The sequence below is a fragment of the Anser cygnoides genome, chromosome 28, assembly GCF_040182565.1.
Source record: "Anser cygnoides isolate HZ-2024a breed goose chromosome 28, Taihu_goose_T2T_genome, whole genome shotgun sequence".
NCBI lineage: Eukaryota > Metazoa > Chordata > Aves > Anseriformes > Anatidae > Anser > Anser cygnoides.
Window position 1 is genome coordinate 4,647,262 of NC_089900.1, and position 19,763 is coordinate 4,667,024.

Here is a 19,763-nt window from a genome sequence, read left to right on the forward strand (position 1 = left end):
ATGTTGCTTCTCCTTGCAGATGGTGTCAAGATCGAACCGCTGAACTGCGTGCAGCTGTCGCGAGCCACCTCCTTCCCACTGCACGTGGTGAAGAACTGTGTGCAAGAGACCATCCTCTTGTACTGCTTCCTCCTGAGGAGCAAGGAGCACGTCCCCTTTGCCTTCAGGGACATTGGTGTTTTGACGTGCGAAGATGGTTTCCCGTGCATGAAGTTTTATCTGGACTGTGTCAAACGTCTGGGGAGCATTGCGGGCCTTGCTGCACTGCTCCACAGTGTAAGTTGGTGAGGTTTTGAGGGCTACTTCAATTTCTTTGGGAATCCTAGCGAAGGGTGAGCAATCCGACCGCTGTTGGCCAGCCCGGACATGGCAGGCCAGTCAAATGCCCTTCCCCTCGCTTGCCCCCTTAGCTGCTTTCTCCGTTAACAAAGAGAGTTTCTTCTGAGCATCTGGGCGCTTGCCCCTGCAAAAAGCCTGGCAGTGTTACTGTACAGCCTCCATATTCTGCCATGCAGCTCCTCCAGAGCAGAACAAAGGTTCATGGAAGAGGCTTTGGAGGAGGGCTTTGGAGAGAAGGCTTTCTTTTGGCTTGGGAGACAGGTTTGCTTCCTGTCAATGAGAGCCGTGAGAAAACCGCCTCAGAAACCCTCCAGCAGGTCTGTGTCTCTTTGCAGAGAATGTGGCCGGCACATCTGACCGCCTTCAGTGGAGAGACCACCGCTCGTGGGATCCAGATGATCCCAAGGTGAGTGCGTTTCCTCCGCAGCCCTTGGCTGACCCAGCGGGAGGCTTCCCACCTCCTGCTTTGGAACGTGCGCGGCTGGGTCTCCACCTTCAGCACCCAGTCAGGGCTAAATCCCGGGGAGACTGGTTCCTGGTTAACTAATGCTGAGTTTCGGCTACGAGTGTCTTCACCTGGAGCGGAGGGGCATTGTGGTTGTGTTTCTTGTGCCCGCGCTGTTCCGATTCCCATCAAAGAGAGTTGCCTGCATGTGGAGGGGAATTTAGGCTACCTTTTCTGGTGCTGCGGGAAGACTGACAACAAACCCCATGCATGGACATGACGGAAAAGGGATGCCATGCCTCGTGCAACACCAGAAGGATTACTGCCAGCAAGCTGCAACGGGTAGGAGGCCAGCCTTCTTCAAGCCCGTGTCATCGTTTGTTTGCCAGGTTTCATCTGACTGTGAGGAGAAGGCCAGAGGCCAAAGCTTCCACCACCTCACAGGAGGAAGCTTCAGGAGAGCGCAGGATCAGAAGAGGTAAGGGAACAGGTCCCTGCTGTCTGGAGGTGGTCCCTGTCCCATGCTGGCTGACTTGAACCAGGTTAAAAGGCAGTGCCCACGCGGCTGCTCTGAAGAGCTTCCTCCTTTCCTAGTTTCAGAGTGCCATCCTGGCAAGCTGCTGCAGAGGAGGAAGAAGCTTTCCCTCCCCATCCTGACAAGCTGGGAGCCGGGCACAAGGCAGCAAGATGTGGAGAAGAAGCCGTCTACCAGGTGAGACCCCTGGGGGAAAGGAGGAAGGAGCCACTTGCAGCCACACAGGAGAGATGTCCCCTTTGGACCCACCAGCCGCAGGGTGGCTCCTGACACACGTCCCAGCGGAGGCCGCTCTCTCAACGGATGGCAAGCGTGCAGCACGTTTGCCTGAGACTGGCACACCAGCTTCATTTTCCACCAGGGCCCCGATCCCTGGGGGAGCTGAATGCAGGGCCTTGTTGCAGAAGCTCTTCTCCCTTCAGGAGCCCCCCCACATTGCAGCAGAGTCCATCTTCTTGTCTGTGGGAGCAAATGTCCCCTGCCTTCATTCTAACATTTCTCACCATGTCTTAGGATTGCCGTGGCCCCATCTCCCCTGCTGTTTCTTCCAGCCTAAGGAGCTGTGATACCAGATGGAAAAGTTTCTTTCAGGCATTTTTTTCAAACGCTATCCCAAACGTTGTGGCAGGCACAAGAGAGTGCTGAGGTAGGGAGATGGCATGACTGCCCTCCTTACCTGACGGCTTTCTCAAATGTTACTGGCTCCCCTCCGCAGCGATAATCTGTTTTCCACCCGTAAGCGCACCGTGTTTCAGGGCCACAGAGGAGAAGCTGAAGTAAAGCCCGGGTGGGCCATAATGGTGTCTCTCGGCTCCTGTCCTTGCACAAGACACCGCTCCTCTCCTTCTTCCACCAAAAAGGGCCTGGGAGAAGTACAGGATTGTCTCCGACGGTCAGGGTACAGCTTGAGTTCCCCCAAAAGAAACTGTGCCCCAGGAGCAGTTCGTCTGAGCGACCCTTTCTCTGGTTACTTGTTCTGAATGTTGCAAGCAACTTGGGCTTGCTGTGGCAGTGAGGATGTTGCTTCTCCTTGCAGATGGTGTCAAGATCGAGCCGCTGAACTGCGTGCAGCTATCGCGAGCCACCTCCTTCCCACTGCACGTGGTGAAGAACTGTGTGCAAGAGACCATCCTCTTGTACTGCTTCCTCCTGAGGAGCAAGGAGCACGTCCCCTTTGCCTTCAGGGACATTGTTGTTTTGACGTGCGAAGATGGTTTCCCGTGCGTGAAGTTTTATCTGGACTGTGTCAAACGTCTGGAGAGCACTGTGGGCCTTGTTGCACTGCTCCACAGTGTAAGTTGGTGAGGTTTTGAGGGCTACTTCAATTTCTTTGGGAATCCTAGTGAAGGGTGAGGAATCCGACCGCTGTTGGCCAGCCCGGACATGGCAGGCCAGTCAAATGCCCTTCCCCTCGCTTGCCCCCTTAGCTGCTTTCTCCGTTAACAAAGAGAGTTTCTTCTGAGCATCTGGATGCTTGCCCCTGCAAAAAGCCTGGCAGTGTTACTGTACAGCCTCCATATTCTGCCATGCAGCTCCTCCAGAGCAGAACAAAGGTTCATGGAAGAGGCTTTGGAGGAGGGCTTTGGAGAGAAGGCTTTCTTTTGGCTTGGGAGACAGGTTTGCTTCCTGTCAATGAGAGCCGTGAGAAAACCGCCTCAGAAACCCTCCAGCAGGTCTGTGTCTCTTTGCAGAGAATGTGGCCGGCACATCTGACCGCCTTCAGTGGAGAGACCACCGCTCGTGGGATCCAGATGTTCCCAAGGTGAGTGCATTTCCTCCGCAGCCCTTGGCTGACCCAGCGGGAGGCTTCCTGGGAAAGTTTCTTTCAGGCATTTTTTTCAAACGCTATCCCAAACGTTGTGGCAGGCACAAGAGAGTGCTGAGGTAGGGAGATGACATGACTGCCCTCCTTACCTGACGGCTTTCTCTGATGCTACTGGCTCCGCAGCGATAACCTGTTTTCCACCCATGAGCGCACCGTGTTTCAGGGCCACAGAGGAGAAGCTGAAGTAAAGCCCGGGTGGGCCATAATGGTGTCTCTCGGCTCCTGTCCTTGCGCAAGACACCGCTCCTCTCCTTCTTCCACCAAAAAGGGCCTGGATGCGGGCATCCCGAGCCTTCCTGAAGGCAGGTGGTGCCACAGCTTCGCGTTTGGCTCTCTCTGTCTCTGCTGAAGAGAACACGGCCAGTCCAATACGCCCGCCCGCTGCGGAACTGCCGTCTGCTGCAGAGGCTGACGCAGCTTGCGAGCGCGGACTGGAGACCGAATTCCCCTGGGCTCATGCAGCCTCCTCCTGGTGTCTGTTTGCAGTGTGCTCCCCCCGTGTCCAGGCAGCTCCCCCGGGACGAAGAAGGCAGACAGGCAGGAAACAGCTCCTCGAGCCAAGTCCACCACTGTTATAAATGACTGAGTCCCAAGTAGGATTACAATCAAAGTTTACAATTTATTAAACGAATAGAGGCGAGCAAACAGCGCTGGGTGCGCCGGGAGTCTCTGCTCCACCAGGACGCACACCTGTTACGTAAGGCGGCTGGTTTTTATGCTCCTAGGCTAATACATATTCATTACTACTTCTAGAAGAGGCAGGGTTATTAGAATTGGTTTCCCGAATCCAAAGTCCTCCCAGGTGCGCCTGCTTATCAGTCTCTGTTAGTCTCTTGGGGGCCGCTCAGACGGGGAGGCTCATATTCTTCCTCCTTATCTAGTGCTCTCTTGGCCGGATGTCAGAAGTTACTGCACGTCCGTGCAGAGTCAGCAGGTTTTCTCTGAAGAAATCCCTTTGTTCTCTTATCACCTAAACCCAGGCCTCAATGTTAACCCTTCAAATCCCTTAGTGGCACGAATTGCTGGACCATTCCTTACAACCACCACTGCGCTCCCTGCTCCTGAAGCCTCCAGGAGAGCGCTGCAGGTACCTGCTCTGCCTTGCTGCAATGACCGTGCTGTTTGGGCCTGTGCAAAAGCCTCTTTGTGTGGAGCGATCCCGAGCAGGTCCCTTGGGATGCGTTCATTTCCACGTTTGTTACCTCCTTCATCTCCTCCTCAGGAGACAGAAGGTGGCGTCTCGCACACCTTCCCTGCCTCTTACTGCCTCCCGTGTTGCCATGAGCCACTTCATTTTGACCAGGGGCCATGGAAAAGGAACAAGGCCTTTCTGGGTCATTGATGGCAGAGGGCTTTGGTCACCGCAGGCTGTTCAGCTGTGTTTGTCACGAGTTGAGGAGCCTGGCCTAGCTTCAGGGCCCCTCATCCTTGAGGGTCGAAGCACTGCTGACAGACCGGCTGAGGCGAGGGGGCAGGAGTGCGGGTTAGGCCTGAGGGACAGCTGAGACCAATCCTGTCTGCTGTTGTGTTTTTGTTTTGTTTTTTTTTCCTCCAGGAGGTCTGGAACCTGTCTTCACAGTGGGACCAAACAGACAGCTCATGGCCCACGTACCGAAAGCGACAAGCGCAAGCCCGGGCAGAAATGGCTGCATGGGAAGCCTGGTCCGAGGGGGAGGACCAACAGATACCCCAGCTACTGGCAGTGATCAACAGCGCTGAGAACAGCAGCGATCCTCTCCGCCAGGGCTCCGAGGGCGGCAGGTCCCAGGGTGGTGGGAGCAGGACGGGCACCAGGCCGCAGGGCAGGGCTTTGCCTGCTCCTCCCTGTGAGGGAGAGGTTGTCAGCAGAAAGGGAGGGATAAAAGCAGCAGCCAGACGTGGGCTGGCAGCGCCGAGTCGCCTGGTTCCCAGGTCCTGTTGCAGGGCCCTTTCAAGAGGTCCTCTGGGAAACAGCACCTGTGTGTCCAGTCCTGTTTGATGAGAGCGTCTTCTCCTTGCAGCGATTCAACAGCCAACATGCTTGGACTCCCCGTCCTCCAGCCCAGCCCAGGAGCAAGGAGGTCAGGAAGAGGTGGAGGAAGGCTGAGAACCCTGCCCCAGCAGAGGAGTTGGGAGCAGCAGCCAAGCTGGAGAGACTCCAGCCTGAGTAAGTGTGTGCCGGCTCCGTTCCCGTCCTGGGGCACTCGAGTAGCTCTTGAGTGATGTCAGGACATGTCCAGGAGCCCAGTCCCTGAGTCCTGGGCTTGCCTCTGACACCCTTTGATTCCTCCTAAAGCGGGCATGACCTTGGTTACCGCCAAGGCCTAAAACTCATCACAGGTTGGAAGGGTGGGTGCACGTGGCACCGCATGGCTGCAGGGTCTGGATGAGGGGAGAGGCAGAAGGGGTGTCTGACAGAGGCTGAGGGATCCCTTTCTGCTGTGGAGGCACTCCCACCTTCCTGCCCTCTGCCCACCTCCCTGCCCTCTGCCCAGCCCAGCCCAGCTTCTCATGCTGGGCTGGCCCCAGGGCAGTGTCCGGAGCAGGCTGCTGCAGGGCTCTGGGCACTGCCACCACAGCCCCAGTCCCTCTGAAGGGCACGGCAGCTCCTGGGGGCACAGAGGGCTCAGCCCCACAGATGGGACATCCGAGGCACAAGCCAGCCCCTGGGAGGCCCGCAGCCCCTCCGTGCCATCCCTGGGGGTCTTCAGGCAGCTCCTCCTGCCCCAGGGCCAGGGCAGCCAGGCCTGAGCTGCTGCAGCCAGAAAGGGTTTGCTGGTCCCATTCCTTCCTCATCAGCTGAGATCAGGTCTCAGACAAAGAAGAGGCTGTAGCTGCATTTAGTTTGCTTAAATATGCTGAGAGCCTGGGGATAGCTCCTGCCGAGAGGCAAAACCCCTCTCTCAGCAGAAGGGATGAGGAACAAAGCCTTCATCCTGTTAGCCTGATCTCACAGTGATACCCAGGCACAAAGCTGCCAGGCTGTCACCAAGACTGTGGCAGGGTGCCGCCCCGGCCAGCAACAAGCAGCATTTCAGGAGCATCCAGCCCTATTGCTTCTTGTGCAAGTGACTGGCCGCCTTCGCGAGCCTGTCGGGCTTCTCGTGCATTCGACACCGCAAAGAAAAGGGAAGACAAGGCGGTGAGGCACAGGGAGCGAGCAAAGGCAGGGGCGGGCAGGGGCGCCCCGGGCACACGGGCCGGGTCCCCCCCTCAGGCCCCGAGACGCCCCCAGCCCGCCCACGACCCCTAAGATGGCGGCGCCCGCCCTGCCTGGTCAGGCGGTCGCACGGTTGCCATGGCAGCGAGCCCCAGGCAGCCGGCAGGGGGTGGGGCTCCCTTTGCCTGGCGGCTCTGGCAGCCAATCGGCGCCCGGCAACCGGTGCTGCTTCTTTCCTCTGCTCTCACTTCCGCGCTCTCCTCCTGGGCCTTGTGTTGGGTTGGGCCCGATTGCTCCTGGAGCTTGGGCACAGTGCTGCTGGGTGGCAGTCCTGTGACTGCAGGCGGGGACGAGCAAGGGATAAGTCTTTGCCACAGCATTTGCATCACGTGAAGGGAAGCTGCTCGGGATAGCACCTGAGGGCTTGGGTCTTCTTGCGCAGTTGCTGTCAAACACACTCACCAGAAAACAGACTCTAAATAGGGACCTTGTTTTGCTTCTTTCTACACGGGCTCAGGGTGATAAGGGACGTTTTTAGCCTAGAGCAGAGGAGGGTCTGAAGGGATCTCACCAATGCCTATAAATACGAGAAGAAGGTGGTTTTTTTCATATTTGTTTTTCCCCTTATATTTGTTGGTTTATTTCTTTGTCTTCTTTCTTATGAAGTTGTTAACTATCTGAACCCCCGAGTTCTCACACTTTTAGCTTTTTCAATTCTCTCATTCATCCTGCTGTGAGGGGAGAGGGGAAAAAATGGCTGTGCGGTGCTTAGGTGCCTGGCAGGTTATACAGCATCAGTCCCTGTGTGTCTTCCCTTCCTCGTGCATGCTGTCTCCCACTGAATCCCACAGGAGCTGCAGAGTCATCTTTTGCCTGTGGACATCTTAATTCGGTACTGTCCCTGTGGGTGACTCCAGCTTGACTGATCTCTCCCTTTGTGAGGCTCCAGTCACTGCCTACCCTGGGCAAATGCTGTTCCCAGTTGAACCGGTTTGTGTGTGCTCAGCTGTATCCGTGTGTGCACGTTTGTGTGTGTGTACAAGACGGTGTGTTTATGTACACACATGGGCGTATTTGCTTGCTAGCGCAAGAGTGTTGGGTATTCTGGGGCAATTTCTCCTGGTTGCTGATGCAACAAGAAGCTGGGCTGGATCTTAGGGCTGAGGGACCTTTCTTGATGGCCTGAGGGGATGGTATATGGAGCATCAGGATGTTCTCAGTAGGCTCTCTTTTCCCATGGGGCTTGCAGAGGCTTCCAGCCATGCAGAGATCCAAGGATGTTGCAAGGATCCAAGGGCTTGCTCTTTCTGTGATCACAGCTTCACTCCAGTCCTTCAGGTGTACGTGAGCTGAGAAGCCTCGTCCGGTGGTGACTTTTGAGGTAAGGGCCAACAGATAGCTTGGGGGAAACTGTCTCAAGGATGCGTGCTGGCCCTAGGAACTGCAGGACAGAAGCAAACAGACACAGCTGCACAGGGTGAGAAGTAGACCCAGCTGGGTTGGGATCACTGCTGCCAAACCCTCTCACTGGGTTCCATGGTTGTGGCAGCTTCAGGCAGCTCCCCGTTAATTTCCTGGAGGATGTCCTCTGCCCTGACAGTTGTGGGACAGTCACGGCTGTGTACCTCAGTGACTATTCACCATTTCTGCTGTCATCAGACACCAACAGCTTACTCCTAAATCCTACCCTCGGTCTCTCACAGCTCACAAAATGAGCTTTTTCTTTGCCTTATCCGTGGAGCAACAGGCTTTTCGGGGAGCAGCTGTTCAGCCCTGGTCTTGGCACCAGCTTTGAAAGAAGAACCAAGTCTTCAAGAAGAGCACTGGGGAGATGCAATTTTATTAGGCAGACGCTATCACAGAGTTTACTCTGGCCTGCTGTTATACACATATTATAAAGCCTCGAGAGTAAACAGAACAGTTTCATTCCGCAGTAGGTGGCCGATGAATAAAGAAACATATTTCTAAGAAATTAGTAAATGCAAATGATACTGAGGATCAAAACTTCAATAATGATAAACAAGGAGCAGGCCTGCAAGGGAAGTCATTTGTGTAGATAGAGGGGAAATTTATCACTAATCAGAAATATCCATGCAATCACTTTCCTAACAGCACTCTTAAGCTCCTTGTTTCTCATGCTGTAGATGAGGGGGTTCAATGCCGGTGGCACAACTGAGTACAGAACTGCCACCACCAGGTCCAGAGATGGTGAGATGGAGGGGGACTTCAGGTAGGCAAATATGGTCATGCTGAGAAACAGGGAGGCCACGGCCAGGTGAGGGAGGCACGTGGAAAAGGCTTTGAGCTGTCCCTGCTCAGAGGGCATCCTCAGTACAGCTCTGAAAATCTGCACATAGGACAGCACGATGAAAACAAAACAGCCAGACGCTAAACAGAATCCAACCATAATTATCCAAACTTCCCTGAGGTAGGAGTTTGAGCAGGAGAGCTTGAGGATCTTTGGAACTTCACAGAAGAACTGGTCCACAGCATTGCCTTGGCAAAGTTTCAGGGAAAATGTACTGGTCGTGTGCAGCACAGCATGGAGAAAGCCACTGCCCCAGGCAGCTGCTGCCAACTGGGCACAAGCTCTGCTGCCCAGGAGGCTCCCGTAGTGCAGGGGCTTGCAGATGGCAACGTAGCGGTCGTAGGACATGACAGTGAGAAGATAACACTCTGCTGAAAACAAAAAGAAAAAGAAAAAGACCTGGGCAGCACATCCTGTATAAGGAAATGGCCCTGGTGTCCCAGAGGGAGTTGACCACGGCTTTGGGGAGAGTGGTGGAGATGCAGCCCAGGTCGAGGAGGGCGAGGTTGAGGAGGAAGAAGCACATGGGGATGTGGAGGCGGTGGTCGCAGGCTACGGCGGTGAGGATGAGGCCGTTGCCCAGGAGGGCAGCCAGGTAGATGGCCAGGAAGAGCGCGAAGTGCAGGAGCTGCAGCTCCCGCATGTCTGCGAATGGCAGGAGGAGGAACTCGCTGATGGAGCTGCTGTTGGACATCTGATGCCTGTTGGGTATGGAGATCTGTACATGTAGTAAAAGGCAATGAAAAGTTAGGACAGGTTTCTCTGAGTGAACCCTATGCCATTCCTTGTAGACCTCCCCCTGCCATACTCCAATGCTTTTTGTTTCTCTGCTGGAATCTTTCATTTAGCTCCATGACATGAGCTTCGTTTTTAAGGTTCAGTGTGCAATGAGGAGCAGGGGCCTCTGCTGCTGGTCTCGCAAGGGAATCAGTCCTGACCCAGTGCAGGGAGTACACAGGAACATAGCAGGAGGGCAAGGTTTTATTTTCAGATTTTGTCAGATGAAATCCCTTCTTACACAAAAGAGCATAGAATCACAGAATGGCTCGGGTTGGAAGAGACCTTACAGATAATCCATTTCCAAACACCTTGCTATGGGCAGGGATGCTACCCACTAGATCAGGTTGCCCAGGACCTCATCCAACCTGGTCCTGAACACCTCTAGGAATAGGACATTCACAGCCTATCTGGGCAATATGTTTCAGTACCTCGCCTCCCTCTGAGTGAAGAATTTCCTCCTAATCTCTAATCTAAATCTCCCCTCTTTTAGTTTAAAAACATTCCCCTGATCCTGTCATGATTTGATTGATCAAAAAAATAGCTCTCCATATTTTTAGAAGACCCCTTTAAATGCGGAAAAGCTGCAGTGAGGTCACCCTGCTCAGCCCCAGCTCTCTCAGCCTTTCTTCGAAGGAGAGGTGCTCCAGCATGCTGATCATCTTCATGTCAGCATGTTAACATCTGCATTCCGCTGCTACATAATGTAGTTGGCAGAAAGGAGTTTTAGGGGCAATGTTTTATACACATTCTCTTCCCCCTCTTCATGCCCACACAGTGTTCTCTGAAGTCAGAAATCCTGAGCGTTTCTGCTGCACTCACAGGGAATGGTTGTGAGACCTGAGAGGCAAAGGGATTCCCTGTGGCTCAGAGCAGAGTGAGGGAGCTGGCTGGACTTGTCCCCAGCTGCCTGAGCTTTTGTAGATGGAGGGCAATCACATTTATGTTACCCTGAAAAGAAGCCAGACGCTGCTGAGACCAGATGAATCCACTGCCAATCTGTCAATGCCCAGCCTTTCTCAAGGGACCTGAACAAGGTCTCAGCACCACACCCCTAGTCAAGGACTAGAGGGGACCCCAGGGTCCCAAGGGGGCCTCGGTACTCCGTATCCGAGTACATTCTGGAAGAGCTGAAGCGGAGTAAGGTGGGCTGGTGTCCTGGGCCCTGCAGAGCAATCCCTGCCCGAGCACCGTGGCAGTGCTCTGAGACTGCCCGGGGTGCCCGGAGCAGCTTCTTGGCCAGCTGGGAGAGAAACCAAGGCCAGATGTGCTCTGCCTCTCAGGTGTTTGGCACACCCTAGGGCTTCACTCTTCCCTGCGGCCTGAGTGGGGAGGGCGAGCAGAGAGATGGGGGAATATCCTGGCTCCGTGCCTAGGACAGTTGCTGGCAGTCAGTCCCAGGCCTAATCCGTGTGCTGGAAACCTCCGGGCGCTTCTCTAGCCAAGGGATGTTGGCAAATCCTGTGAGGGGGGTGACGAAAGAAACAGAGGATGCGGCTCTTTTGCAAAGCTTTCCAAAGTGCCCCACCTTGCCCCATTGTCCCTGAGGAGCGGGCAGGGCACAGAGCAGTGTCCCCCTGCTCTGACAGTCATCCCTTTTCCCGTCTCTCAAGAACTCCCTCCTCGGCCTTTCTGTCTTTTCTGTGTGCAGGGCGTTCGGGTTGCGGGACTCGGGACCTTTGGTGTTGTCCGAGAGCAGTTCCATGGCAAAGAAGAGCTGCTCTTGATTCAAAGACCTTTCTTCCAGCTGGACATCGATGAGTTGTGGCTGGAGGAGATCTTCTGTCCCACTGAGCTCCTCCCTGGTGAGAAGGCAGCAGCCCCCCTCTTCCTGCCCCATGTCCGGAACGGTTTGTTCTCCCTGCTCTTTGGAAAGGCCTGGGAGAAGTAGAGGATTGTCTCCGACGGTCAGGGTGCAGCTTGAGTTCCCCCAAAAGAAACTGTGCCCCAGGAGCAGTTCCTCTGAGCGACCCTTTCTATGGGAACTTGTTCTGAACGTTGCAAGCAACTTGGGCTTGCCGTGGCACTGAGGATGTTGCTTCTCCTTGCAGATGGTGTCAAGATCGAGCCGCTGAACTGCGTGCAGCTATCGCGAGCCACCTCCTTCCCACTGCACGTGGTGAAGAACTGTGTGCAAGAGACCATCCTCTTGTACTGCTTCCTCCTGAGGAGCAAGGAGCACGTCCCCTTTGCCTTCAGGGACATTGGTGTTTTGACGTGCGAAGATGGTTTCCCGTGCATGAAGTTTTATCTGGACTGTGTCAAACGTCTGGGGAGCATTGCGGGCCTTGTTGCACTGCTCCACAGTGTAAGTTGGTGAGGTTTTGAGGGCTACTTCAATTTCTTTGGGAATCCTAGCGAAGGGTGAGCAATCCGACCGCTGTTGGCCAGCCCGGACATGGCAGGCCAGTCAAATGCCCTTCCCCTCGCTTGCCCCCTTAGCTGCTTTCTCCATTAACAAAGAGAGTTTCTTCTGAGCATCTGGGCGCTTGCCCCTGCAAAAAGCCTGGCAGTGTTACTGTACAGCCTCCATATTCTGCCATGCAGCTCCTCCAGAGCAGAACAAAGGTTCATGGAAGAGGCTTTGGAGGAGGGCTTTGGAGAGAAGGCTTTCTTTTGGCTTGGGAGACAGGTTTGCTTCCTGTCAATGAGAGCCGTGAGAAAACCGCCTCAGAAACCCTCCAGCAGGTCTGTGTCTCTTTGCAGAGAATGTGGCCGGCACATCTGACCGCCTTCAGTGGAGAGACCACCGCTCGTGGGATCCAGATGATCCCAAGGTGAGTGCGTTTCCTCCGCAGCCCTTGGCTGACCCAGCGGGAGGCTTCCCACCTCCTGCTTTGGAACGTGCGCGGCTGGGTCTCCACCTTCAGCACCCAGTCAGGGCTAAATCCCAGGGAGACTGGTTCCTGGTTAACTAATGCTGAGTTTCGGCTACGAGTGTCTTCACCTGGAGCGGAGGGGCATTGTGGTTGTGTTTCTTGTGCCCGCGCTGTTCTGATTCCCGTCAAAGAGAGTTGCCTGCATGTGGAGGGGAATTTAGGCTACCTTTTCTGGTGCTGCGGGAAGACTGACAACAAACCCCATGCATGGACATGACGGAAAAGGGATGCCATGCCTCGTGCAACACCAGGAGGATTACTGCCAGCAAGCTGCAACGGGTAGGAGGCCAGCCTTCTTCAAGCCCGTGTCATCGTTTGTTTGCCAGGTTTCATCTGACTGTGAGGAGAAGGCCAGAGGCCAAAGCTTCCACCACCTCACAGGAGGAAGCTTCAGGAGAGCGCAGGATCAGAAGAGGTAAGGGAACAGGTCCCTGCTGTCTGGAGGTGGTCCCTGTCCCATGCTGGCTGACTTGAACCAGGTTAAAAGGCAGTGCCCACGCGGCTGCTCTGAAGAGCTTCCTCCTTTCCTAGTTTCAGAGAGCCATCCTGGCAAGCTGCTGCAGAGGAGGAAGAAGCTTTCCCTCCCCATCCTGACAAGCTGGGAGCCGGGCACAAGGCAGCAAGATGTGGAGAAGAAGCTGTCTACCAGGTGAGACCCCTGGGGGAAAGGAGGAAGGAGCCACTTGCAGCCACACAGGAGAGATGTCCCCTTTGGACCCACCAGCCGCAGGGTGGCTCCTGACACACGTCCCAGCGGAGGCCGCTCTCTCAACGGATGGCAAGCGTGCAGCACGTTTGCCTGAGACTGGCACACCAGCTTCATTTTCCACCAGGGCCCCGATCCCTGGGGGAGCTGAATGCAGGGCCTTGTTGCAGAAGCTCTTCTCCCTTCAGGAGTCCCCCCACATTGCAGCAGAGTCCATCTTCTTGTCTGTGGGAGCAAATGTCCCCTGCCTTCATTCTAACATGTCTCACCGTGGCTTAGGATTGCCGTGGCCCCATCTCCCCTGCTGTTTCTTCCAGCCTAAGGAGCTGTGATACCAGATGGAAAAGTTTCTTTCAGGCATTTTTTTCAAACGCTATCCCAAACGTTGTGGCAGGCACAAGAGAGTGCTGAGGTAGGGAGATGGCATGACTGCCCTCCTTACCTGACGGCTTTCTCAAATGTTACTGGCTCCCCTCCGCAGCGATAATCTGTTTTCCACCCGTAAGCGCACCGTGTTTCAGGGCCACAGAGGAGAAGCTGAAGTAAAGCCCGGGTGGGCCATAATGGTGTCTCTCGGCTCCTGTCCTTGCACAAGACACCGCTCCTCTCCTTCTTCCACCAAAAAGGGCCTGGATGCGGGCATCCCGAGCCTTCCTGAAGGCAGGTGGTGCCACAGCTTCGCGTTTGGCTCTCTCTGCCTCTGCTGAAGAGAACACGGCCAGTCCAATACGCCCGCTCGCTGCGGAACTGCCGTCTGCTGCAGAGGCTGACGCAGCTTGCGAGCACGGACTGGAGACCGAATTCCCCTGGGCTCATGCAGCCTCCTCCTGGTGTCTGTTTGCAGTGTGCTCCCCCCGTGTCCAGGCAGCTCCCCCGGGACGAAGAAGGCAGACAGGCAGGAAACAGCTCCTCGAGCCAAGTCCACCACTGTTATAAATGACTGAGTCCCAAGTAGGATTACAATCAAAGTTTACAATTTATTAAACGAATAGAGGCGAGCAAACAGCGCTGGGTGCGCCGGGAGTCTCTGCTCCACCAGGACGCACACCTGTTACGTAAGGCGGCTGGTTTTTATGCTCCTAGGCTAATACATATTCATTACTACTTCTAGAAGAGGCAGGGTTATTAGAATTGGTTTCCCGAATCCAAAGTCCTCCCAGGTGCGCCTGCTTATCAGTCTCTGTTAGTCTCTTGGGGGCCGCTCAGACGGGGAGGCTCATATTCTTCCTCCTTATCTAGTGCTCTCTTGGCCGGATGTCAGAAGTTACTGCACGTCCGTGCAGAGTCAGCAGGTTTTCTCTGAAGAAATCCCTTTGTTCTCTTATCACCTAAACCCAGGCCTCAATGTTAACCCTTCAAATCCCTTAGTGGCACGAATTGCTGGACCATTCCTTACAACCACCACTGCGCTCCCTGCTCCTGAAGCCTCCAGGAGAGCGCTGCAGGTACCTGCTCTGCCTTGCTGCAATGACCGTGCTGTTTGGGCCTGTGCAAAAGCCTCTTTGTGTGGAGCGATCCCGAGCAGGTCCCTTGGGATGCGTTCATTTCCACGTTTGTTACCTCCTTCATCTCTTCCTCAGGAGACAGAAGGTGGCGTCCCGCACACCTTCCCTGCCTCTTACTGCCTCCCGTGTTGCCATGAGCCACTTCATTTTGACCAGGGGCCATGGAAAAGGAACAAGGCCTTTCTGGGTCATTGATGGCAGAGGGCTTTGGTCACCGCGGGCTGTTCAGCTGTGTTTGTCATGAGTTGAGGAGCCTGGCCTAGCTTCAGGGCCCCTCATCCTTGAGTGTCGAAGCACTGCTGACAGACCGGCTGAGGCGAGGGGGCAGGAGTGCGGGTTAGGCCTGAGGGACAGCTGAGACCAATCCTGTCTGCTGTTGTGTTTTTGTTTTGTTTTGTTTTGTTTTTTTTCCTCCAGGAGGTCTGGAATCTGTCTTCACAGTGGGACCAAACAGACAGCTCATGGCCCACGTACCGAAAGCGACAAGAGCAAGCCCGGGCAGAAATGGCTGCATGGGAAGCCTGGTCTGAGGGGGAGGACCAACAGATACCCCAGGTACTGGCAGTGATCAACAGCGCTGAGAACAGCAGCGATCCTCTCCGCCAGGGCTCCGAGGGCGGCAGGTCCCAGGGTGGTGGGAGCAGGACGGGCACCAGGCCGCAGGGCAGGGCTTTGCCTGCTCCTCCCTGTGAGGGAGAGGTTGTCAGCAGAAAGTGAGGGATAAAAGCAGCAGCCAGACGTGGGCTGGCAGCGCCGAGTCGCCTGGTTCCCAGGTCCTGTTGCAGGGCCCTTTCAAGAGGTCCTCTGGGAAACAGCACCTGTGTGTCCAGTCCTGTTTGATGAGAGCGTCTTCTCCTTGCAGCGATTCAACAGCCAACATGCTTGGACTCCCCGTCCTCCAGCCCAGCCCAGGAGCAAGGAGGTCAGGAAGAGGTGGAGGAAGGCTGAGAACCCTGCCCCAGCAGAGGAGTTGGGAGCAGCAGCCAAGCTGGAGAGACTCCAGCCTGAGTAAGTGTGTGCCGGCTCCGTTCCCGTCCTGGGGCACTCGAGTAGCTCTTGAGTGATGTCAGGACATGTCCAGGAGCCCGGTCCCTGAGTCCTGGGCTTGCCTCTGACACCCTTTGATTCCTCCTAAAGCGGGCATGACCTTGGTTACCGCCAAGGCCTAAAACTCATCACAGGTTGGAAGGGTGGGTGCACGTGGCACCGCATGGCTGCAGGGTCTGGATGAGGGGAGAGGCAGAAGGGGTGTCTGACAGAGGCTGAGGGATCCCTTTCTGCTGTGGAGGCACTCCCACCTTCCTGCCCTCTGCCCACCTCCCTGCCCTCTGCCCAGCCCAGCCCAGCTTCTCATGCTGGGCTGGCCCCAGGGCAGTGTCCGGAGCAGGCTGCTGCAGGGCTCTGGGCACTGCCACCACAGCCCCAGTCCCTCTGAAGGGCACGGCAGCTCCTGGGGGCACAGAGGGCTCAGCCCCACAGATGGGACATCCGAGGCACAAGCCAGCCCCTGGGAGGCCTGCAGCCCCTCCGTGCCATCCCTGGGGGTCTTCAGGCAGCTCCTCCTGCCCCAGGGCCAGGGCAGCCGGGCCTGAGCTGCTGCAGCCAGAAAGGATTTGCTGGTCCCATTCCTTCCTCATCAGCTGAGATCAGGTCTCAGACAAAGAAGAGGCTGTAGCTGCATTTAGTTTGCTTAAATATGCTGAGAGCCTGGGGATAGCTGCTGCCGAGAGGCAAAACCCCTCTCTCAGCAGAAGGGATGAGGAACAAAGCCTTCATCCTGTTAGCCTGATCTCACAGTGATACCCAGGCACAAAGCTGCCAGGCTGGCACCATGACTGTGGCAGGGTGCCGCCCCAGCCAGCAACAAGCAGCATTTCAGGAGCATCCAGCCCTATTGCTTCTTGTGCAAGTGACTGGCCGCCTTCCCGAGCCTGTCGGGCTTCTCGTGCATTCGACACCGCAAAGAAAAGGGAAGACAAGGCGGTGAGGCACAGGGAGCGAGCAAAGGCAGGGGCGGGCAGGGGCGCCCCGGGCACACGGGCCGGGTCCCCCCCTCAGGCCCCGAGACGCCCCCAGCCCGCCCACGACCCCTAAGATGGCGGCGCCCGCCCTGCCTGGTCAGGCGGTCGCACGGTTGCCATGGCAGCGAGCCCCAGGCAGCCGGCAGGGGGTGGGGCTCCCTTTGCCTGGCGGCTCTGGCAGCCAATCGGCGCCCGGCAACCGGTGCTGCTTCTTTCCTCTGCTCTCACTTCCGCGCTCTCCTCCTGGGCCTTGTGTTGGGTTGGGCCCGATTGCTCCTGGAGCTTGGGCACAGTGCTGCTGGGTGGCAGTCCTGTGACTGCAGGCGGGGACGAGCAAGGGATAAGTCTTTGCCACAGCATTTGCATCACGTGAAGGGAAGCTGCTCGGGATAGCACCTGAGGGCTTGGGTCTTCTTGCGCAGTTGCTGTCAAACACACTCACCAGAAAACAGACTCTAAATAGGGACCTTGTTTTGCTTCTTTCTACACGGGCTCAGGGTGATAAGGGACGTTTTTAGCCTAGAGCAGAGGAGGGTCTGAAGGGATCTCACCAATGCCTATAAATACGAGAAGAAGGTGGTTTTTTTCATATTTGTTTTTCCCCTTATATTTGTTGGTTTATTTCTTTGTCTTCTTTCTTATGAAGTTGTTACCCATCTGAACCCCCGAGTTCTCACACTTTTACCTTTTTCAATTCTCTCATTCATCCTGCTGTGAGGGGAGAGGGGAAAAAATGGCTGTGCTGTGCTTAGGTGCCTGGCAGGTTATACAGCATCAGTCCCTGTGTGTCTTCCCTTCCTTGTGCATGCTGTCTCCCACTGAATCCCACAGGAGCTGCAGAGTCATCTTTTGCCTGTGGACATCTTAATTCGGTACTGTCCCTGTGGGTGACTCCAGCTTGACTGATCTCTCCCTTTGTGAGGCTCCAGTCACTGCCTACCCTGGGCAAATGCTGTTCCCAGTTGAACCGGTTTGTGTGTGCTCAGCTGTATCCGTGTGTGCACGTTTGTGCGTGTGTACAAGACGGTGTGTTTATGTACACACATGGGCGTATTTGCTTGCTAGCGCAAGAGTGTTGGGTATTCTGGGGCAATTTCTCCTGGTTGCTGATGCAACAAGAAGCTGGGCTGGATCTTAGGGCTGAGGGACCTTTCTTGATGGCCTGAGGGGATAGTATATGGAGCATCAGGATGTTCTCAGTAGGCTCTCTTTTCCCATGGGGCTTGCAGAGGCTTTGTTGTGGTTTAACCCGGCTGGCAGCTAAACACCACACAGCCGTTCGCTCACCCTCCCCCCTCCCTCTCTTGGATGGGGGAGAGAAACGGGAAAGTGAAGCCGGTGAGTTGAGATAAAGACAGTTTATTAAGACAGGAATATAATAATAACAATAATAATAATAATAGTGATAATGATAATAGTATTAACAATAATAATGTGTAAGAAAACAAGTGATGTACAATGCAATTGCTCACCACCCGCTGACCGATGCCCAGCCTATTCCCGAGCAGCCGGCCCCCCCACCCCGGCCAGCCACCCCTATATATAGTTTAGCATGACGTCAGATGGTATGGAATACCCCTTTGGCCAGTTTGGGTCAGCTGTCCTGGGTCTGTCCCCTCCCAGCTCCTGCTGCACCCCCAGCCTGCTCGCTGGCAGGACAGATCGAGAAGCCGAAAAGTCCTTGGCCTGGTGTAAACACTGCTCTGCGACAATTAAAACATCAGCATGTTATCAGCGCTCTTCTCATCCTAATCCAAAACATAGCACCCTACCAGCTACTATGAGCTACTTAACTCTGTCCTAACTGGAACCAGGACAGATATCCACCCCTTATTCCATACCATTTATGTCATGCTCAGGTTACACTCTGTCCAATACATTCTAATTAATCACCATTTTCATCTATGATATATAGCAATCATGGTAGTGATGACATACAGTATTATATAATAATTAACATACTACAATTCAACTCATGGGCTATTCTCACCCAGTATCAAATCCCCTTGAGGTACACACCGGACCTCCCCATTCTTTTGCATTACCCACCAAGTGCATCCAGGTCCCTGAGCAAAAGCAATTCCACGAATGGGTTTGCCTTTTCCTGAGGCAGGAGTAGCCCAGACTGTTTTACCCAGCATGTTTCTTACGTGCACTACAGGAACTTTATCCCCTTCTACAGTGCGTAACAGGTTTGATTGGGCAGGTCCAGCTCGGTTGGCAGATCCCCTGGTATTGACTAACCAGGTGGCCTTTGCCAAATGTGTATCCCAATTTTTGAATGTCCCAGCACCCATTGCTTTCAGTGTAGTCTTCAACAGTCCATTGTATCGTTCAACTTTTCCAGAGGCTGGTGCATGATAGGGGATGTGATACACCCACTCAATACTATGTTCTTTGGCCCAAGTGTCTATAAGGTTGTTTCGGAAATGAGTCCCGTTGTCTGACTCAATTCTCTCTGGGGTGCCATGTCGCCATAGGACTTGCTTTTCAAGGCCCAGGATAGTGTTCCGGGCGGTGGCATGGGGCACAGGATATGTTTCCAGCCATCCGGTGGTTGCTTCCACCATTGTAAGTACGTGGCGCTTGCCGTTGCGGGTTTGAGGGAGTGTGATGTAATCAATCTGCCAGGCCTCTCCATATTTATATTTCAGCCATCGTCCTCCATACCAAAGAGGTTTTGACCGTTTGGCTTGCTTGATTGCAGCACATGTTTCACAGTCATGAATAACCTGTGCTATAGTGTCCATGGTCAGGTCCACCCCTCGATCACGAGCCCATCTGTAGGTTGCATCTCTACCTTGATGGCCTGAGGTGTCATGGGCCCATCGGGCTATAAATAATTCACCTTTATGTTGCCAGTCCAGGTCCACCTGAGCCACTTCAATCTTAGCAGCCTGATCCACCTGCTGGTTGTTTTGATGTTCTTCAGTAGCCCGATTCTTGGGCACATGAGCATCTACATGGCGTACCTTTACAACCAGGTTCTCTACCCGGGCAGCAATCTCTTGCCACAATGCCGCAGCCCAGATGGGCTTGCCCCTGCGCTGCCAGTTGTTCTGCTTCCATTGCTGTAACCACCCCCACAGGGCATTTGCTACCATCCATGAATCAGTATAGAGATAGAGAACTGGCCACTTTTCTCGTTCAGCAATATCTAAAGCCAGCTGAATGGCTTTCACTTCTGCAAACTGACTCGATTCACCTTCTCCCTCAGCAGCTTCTGCAACTCGTCGTGTAGGACTCCATACAGCAGCTTTCCATCTCCGATGCTTTCCCACAAT

General features: G+C 54.8%; 2 protein-coding genes across 2 annotated transcripts in view; both read left to right on the plus strand.

Annotated features, from left to right (window-relative positions):
* On the plus strand, window positions 1-12,812 carry LOC136787206 (uncharacterized). The gene is made up of 10 exons (XM_066984336.1): window positions 1-235; window positions 675-745; window positions 1,174-1,262; window positions 1,379-1,496; window positions 4,700-4,905; window positions 5,145-5,290; window positions 11,020-11,173; window positions 11,420-12,145; window positions 12,574-12,662; window positions 12,779-12,812. Exons 1-7 carry the CDS (start codon window positions 1-3, stop codon window positions 11,127-11,129), a joined length of 975 nt encoding a protein of 324 aa, XP_066840437.1. The 3' UTR covers window positions 11,130-11,173; window positions 11,420-12,145; window positions 12,574-12,662; window positions 12,779-12,812.
* Window positions 11,401-19,763, plus strand: part of LOC136787207 (coiled-coil domain-containing protein 81-like) — a 17,583-nt gene continuing 9,220 nt past the window's right edge. Inside the window, exons 1-3 of the mRNA XM_066984337.1 lie at window positions 11,401-11,676; window positions 12,075-12,145; window positions 12,779-12,896. Coding sequence (XP_066840438.1) covers window positions 11,401-11,676; window positions 12,075-12,145; window positions 12,779-12,896 — 465 coding nt within the window. The remainder of the gene's footprint in view (window positions 11,677-12,074; window positions 12,146-12,778; window positions 12,897-19,763) is intronic.

Excerpts from the sequence above, each read along its gene's own strand:
- LOC136787206 (XM_066984336.1), top strand. The coding sequence starts at position 1 with ATGTTGCTTCTCCTTGCAGATGGTGTCAAGATCGAACCGCTGAACTGC. Across the intron at positions 236-674 it reads TTATCTGGACTGTGTCAAAC|AGAATGTGGCCGGCACATCT; the intron begins GTCTGGGGAGCA and ends GTCTCTTTGCAG. Across the intron at positions 746-1,173 it reads GGGATCCAGATGATCCCAAG|GTTTCATCTGACTGTGAGGA; the intron begins GTGAGTGCGTTT and ends TTTGTTTGCCAG.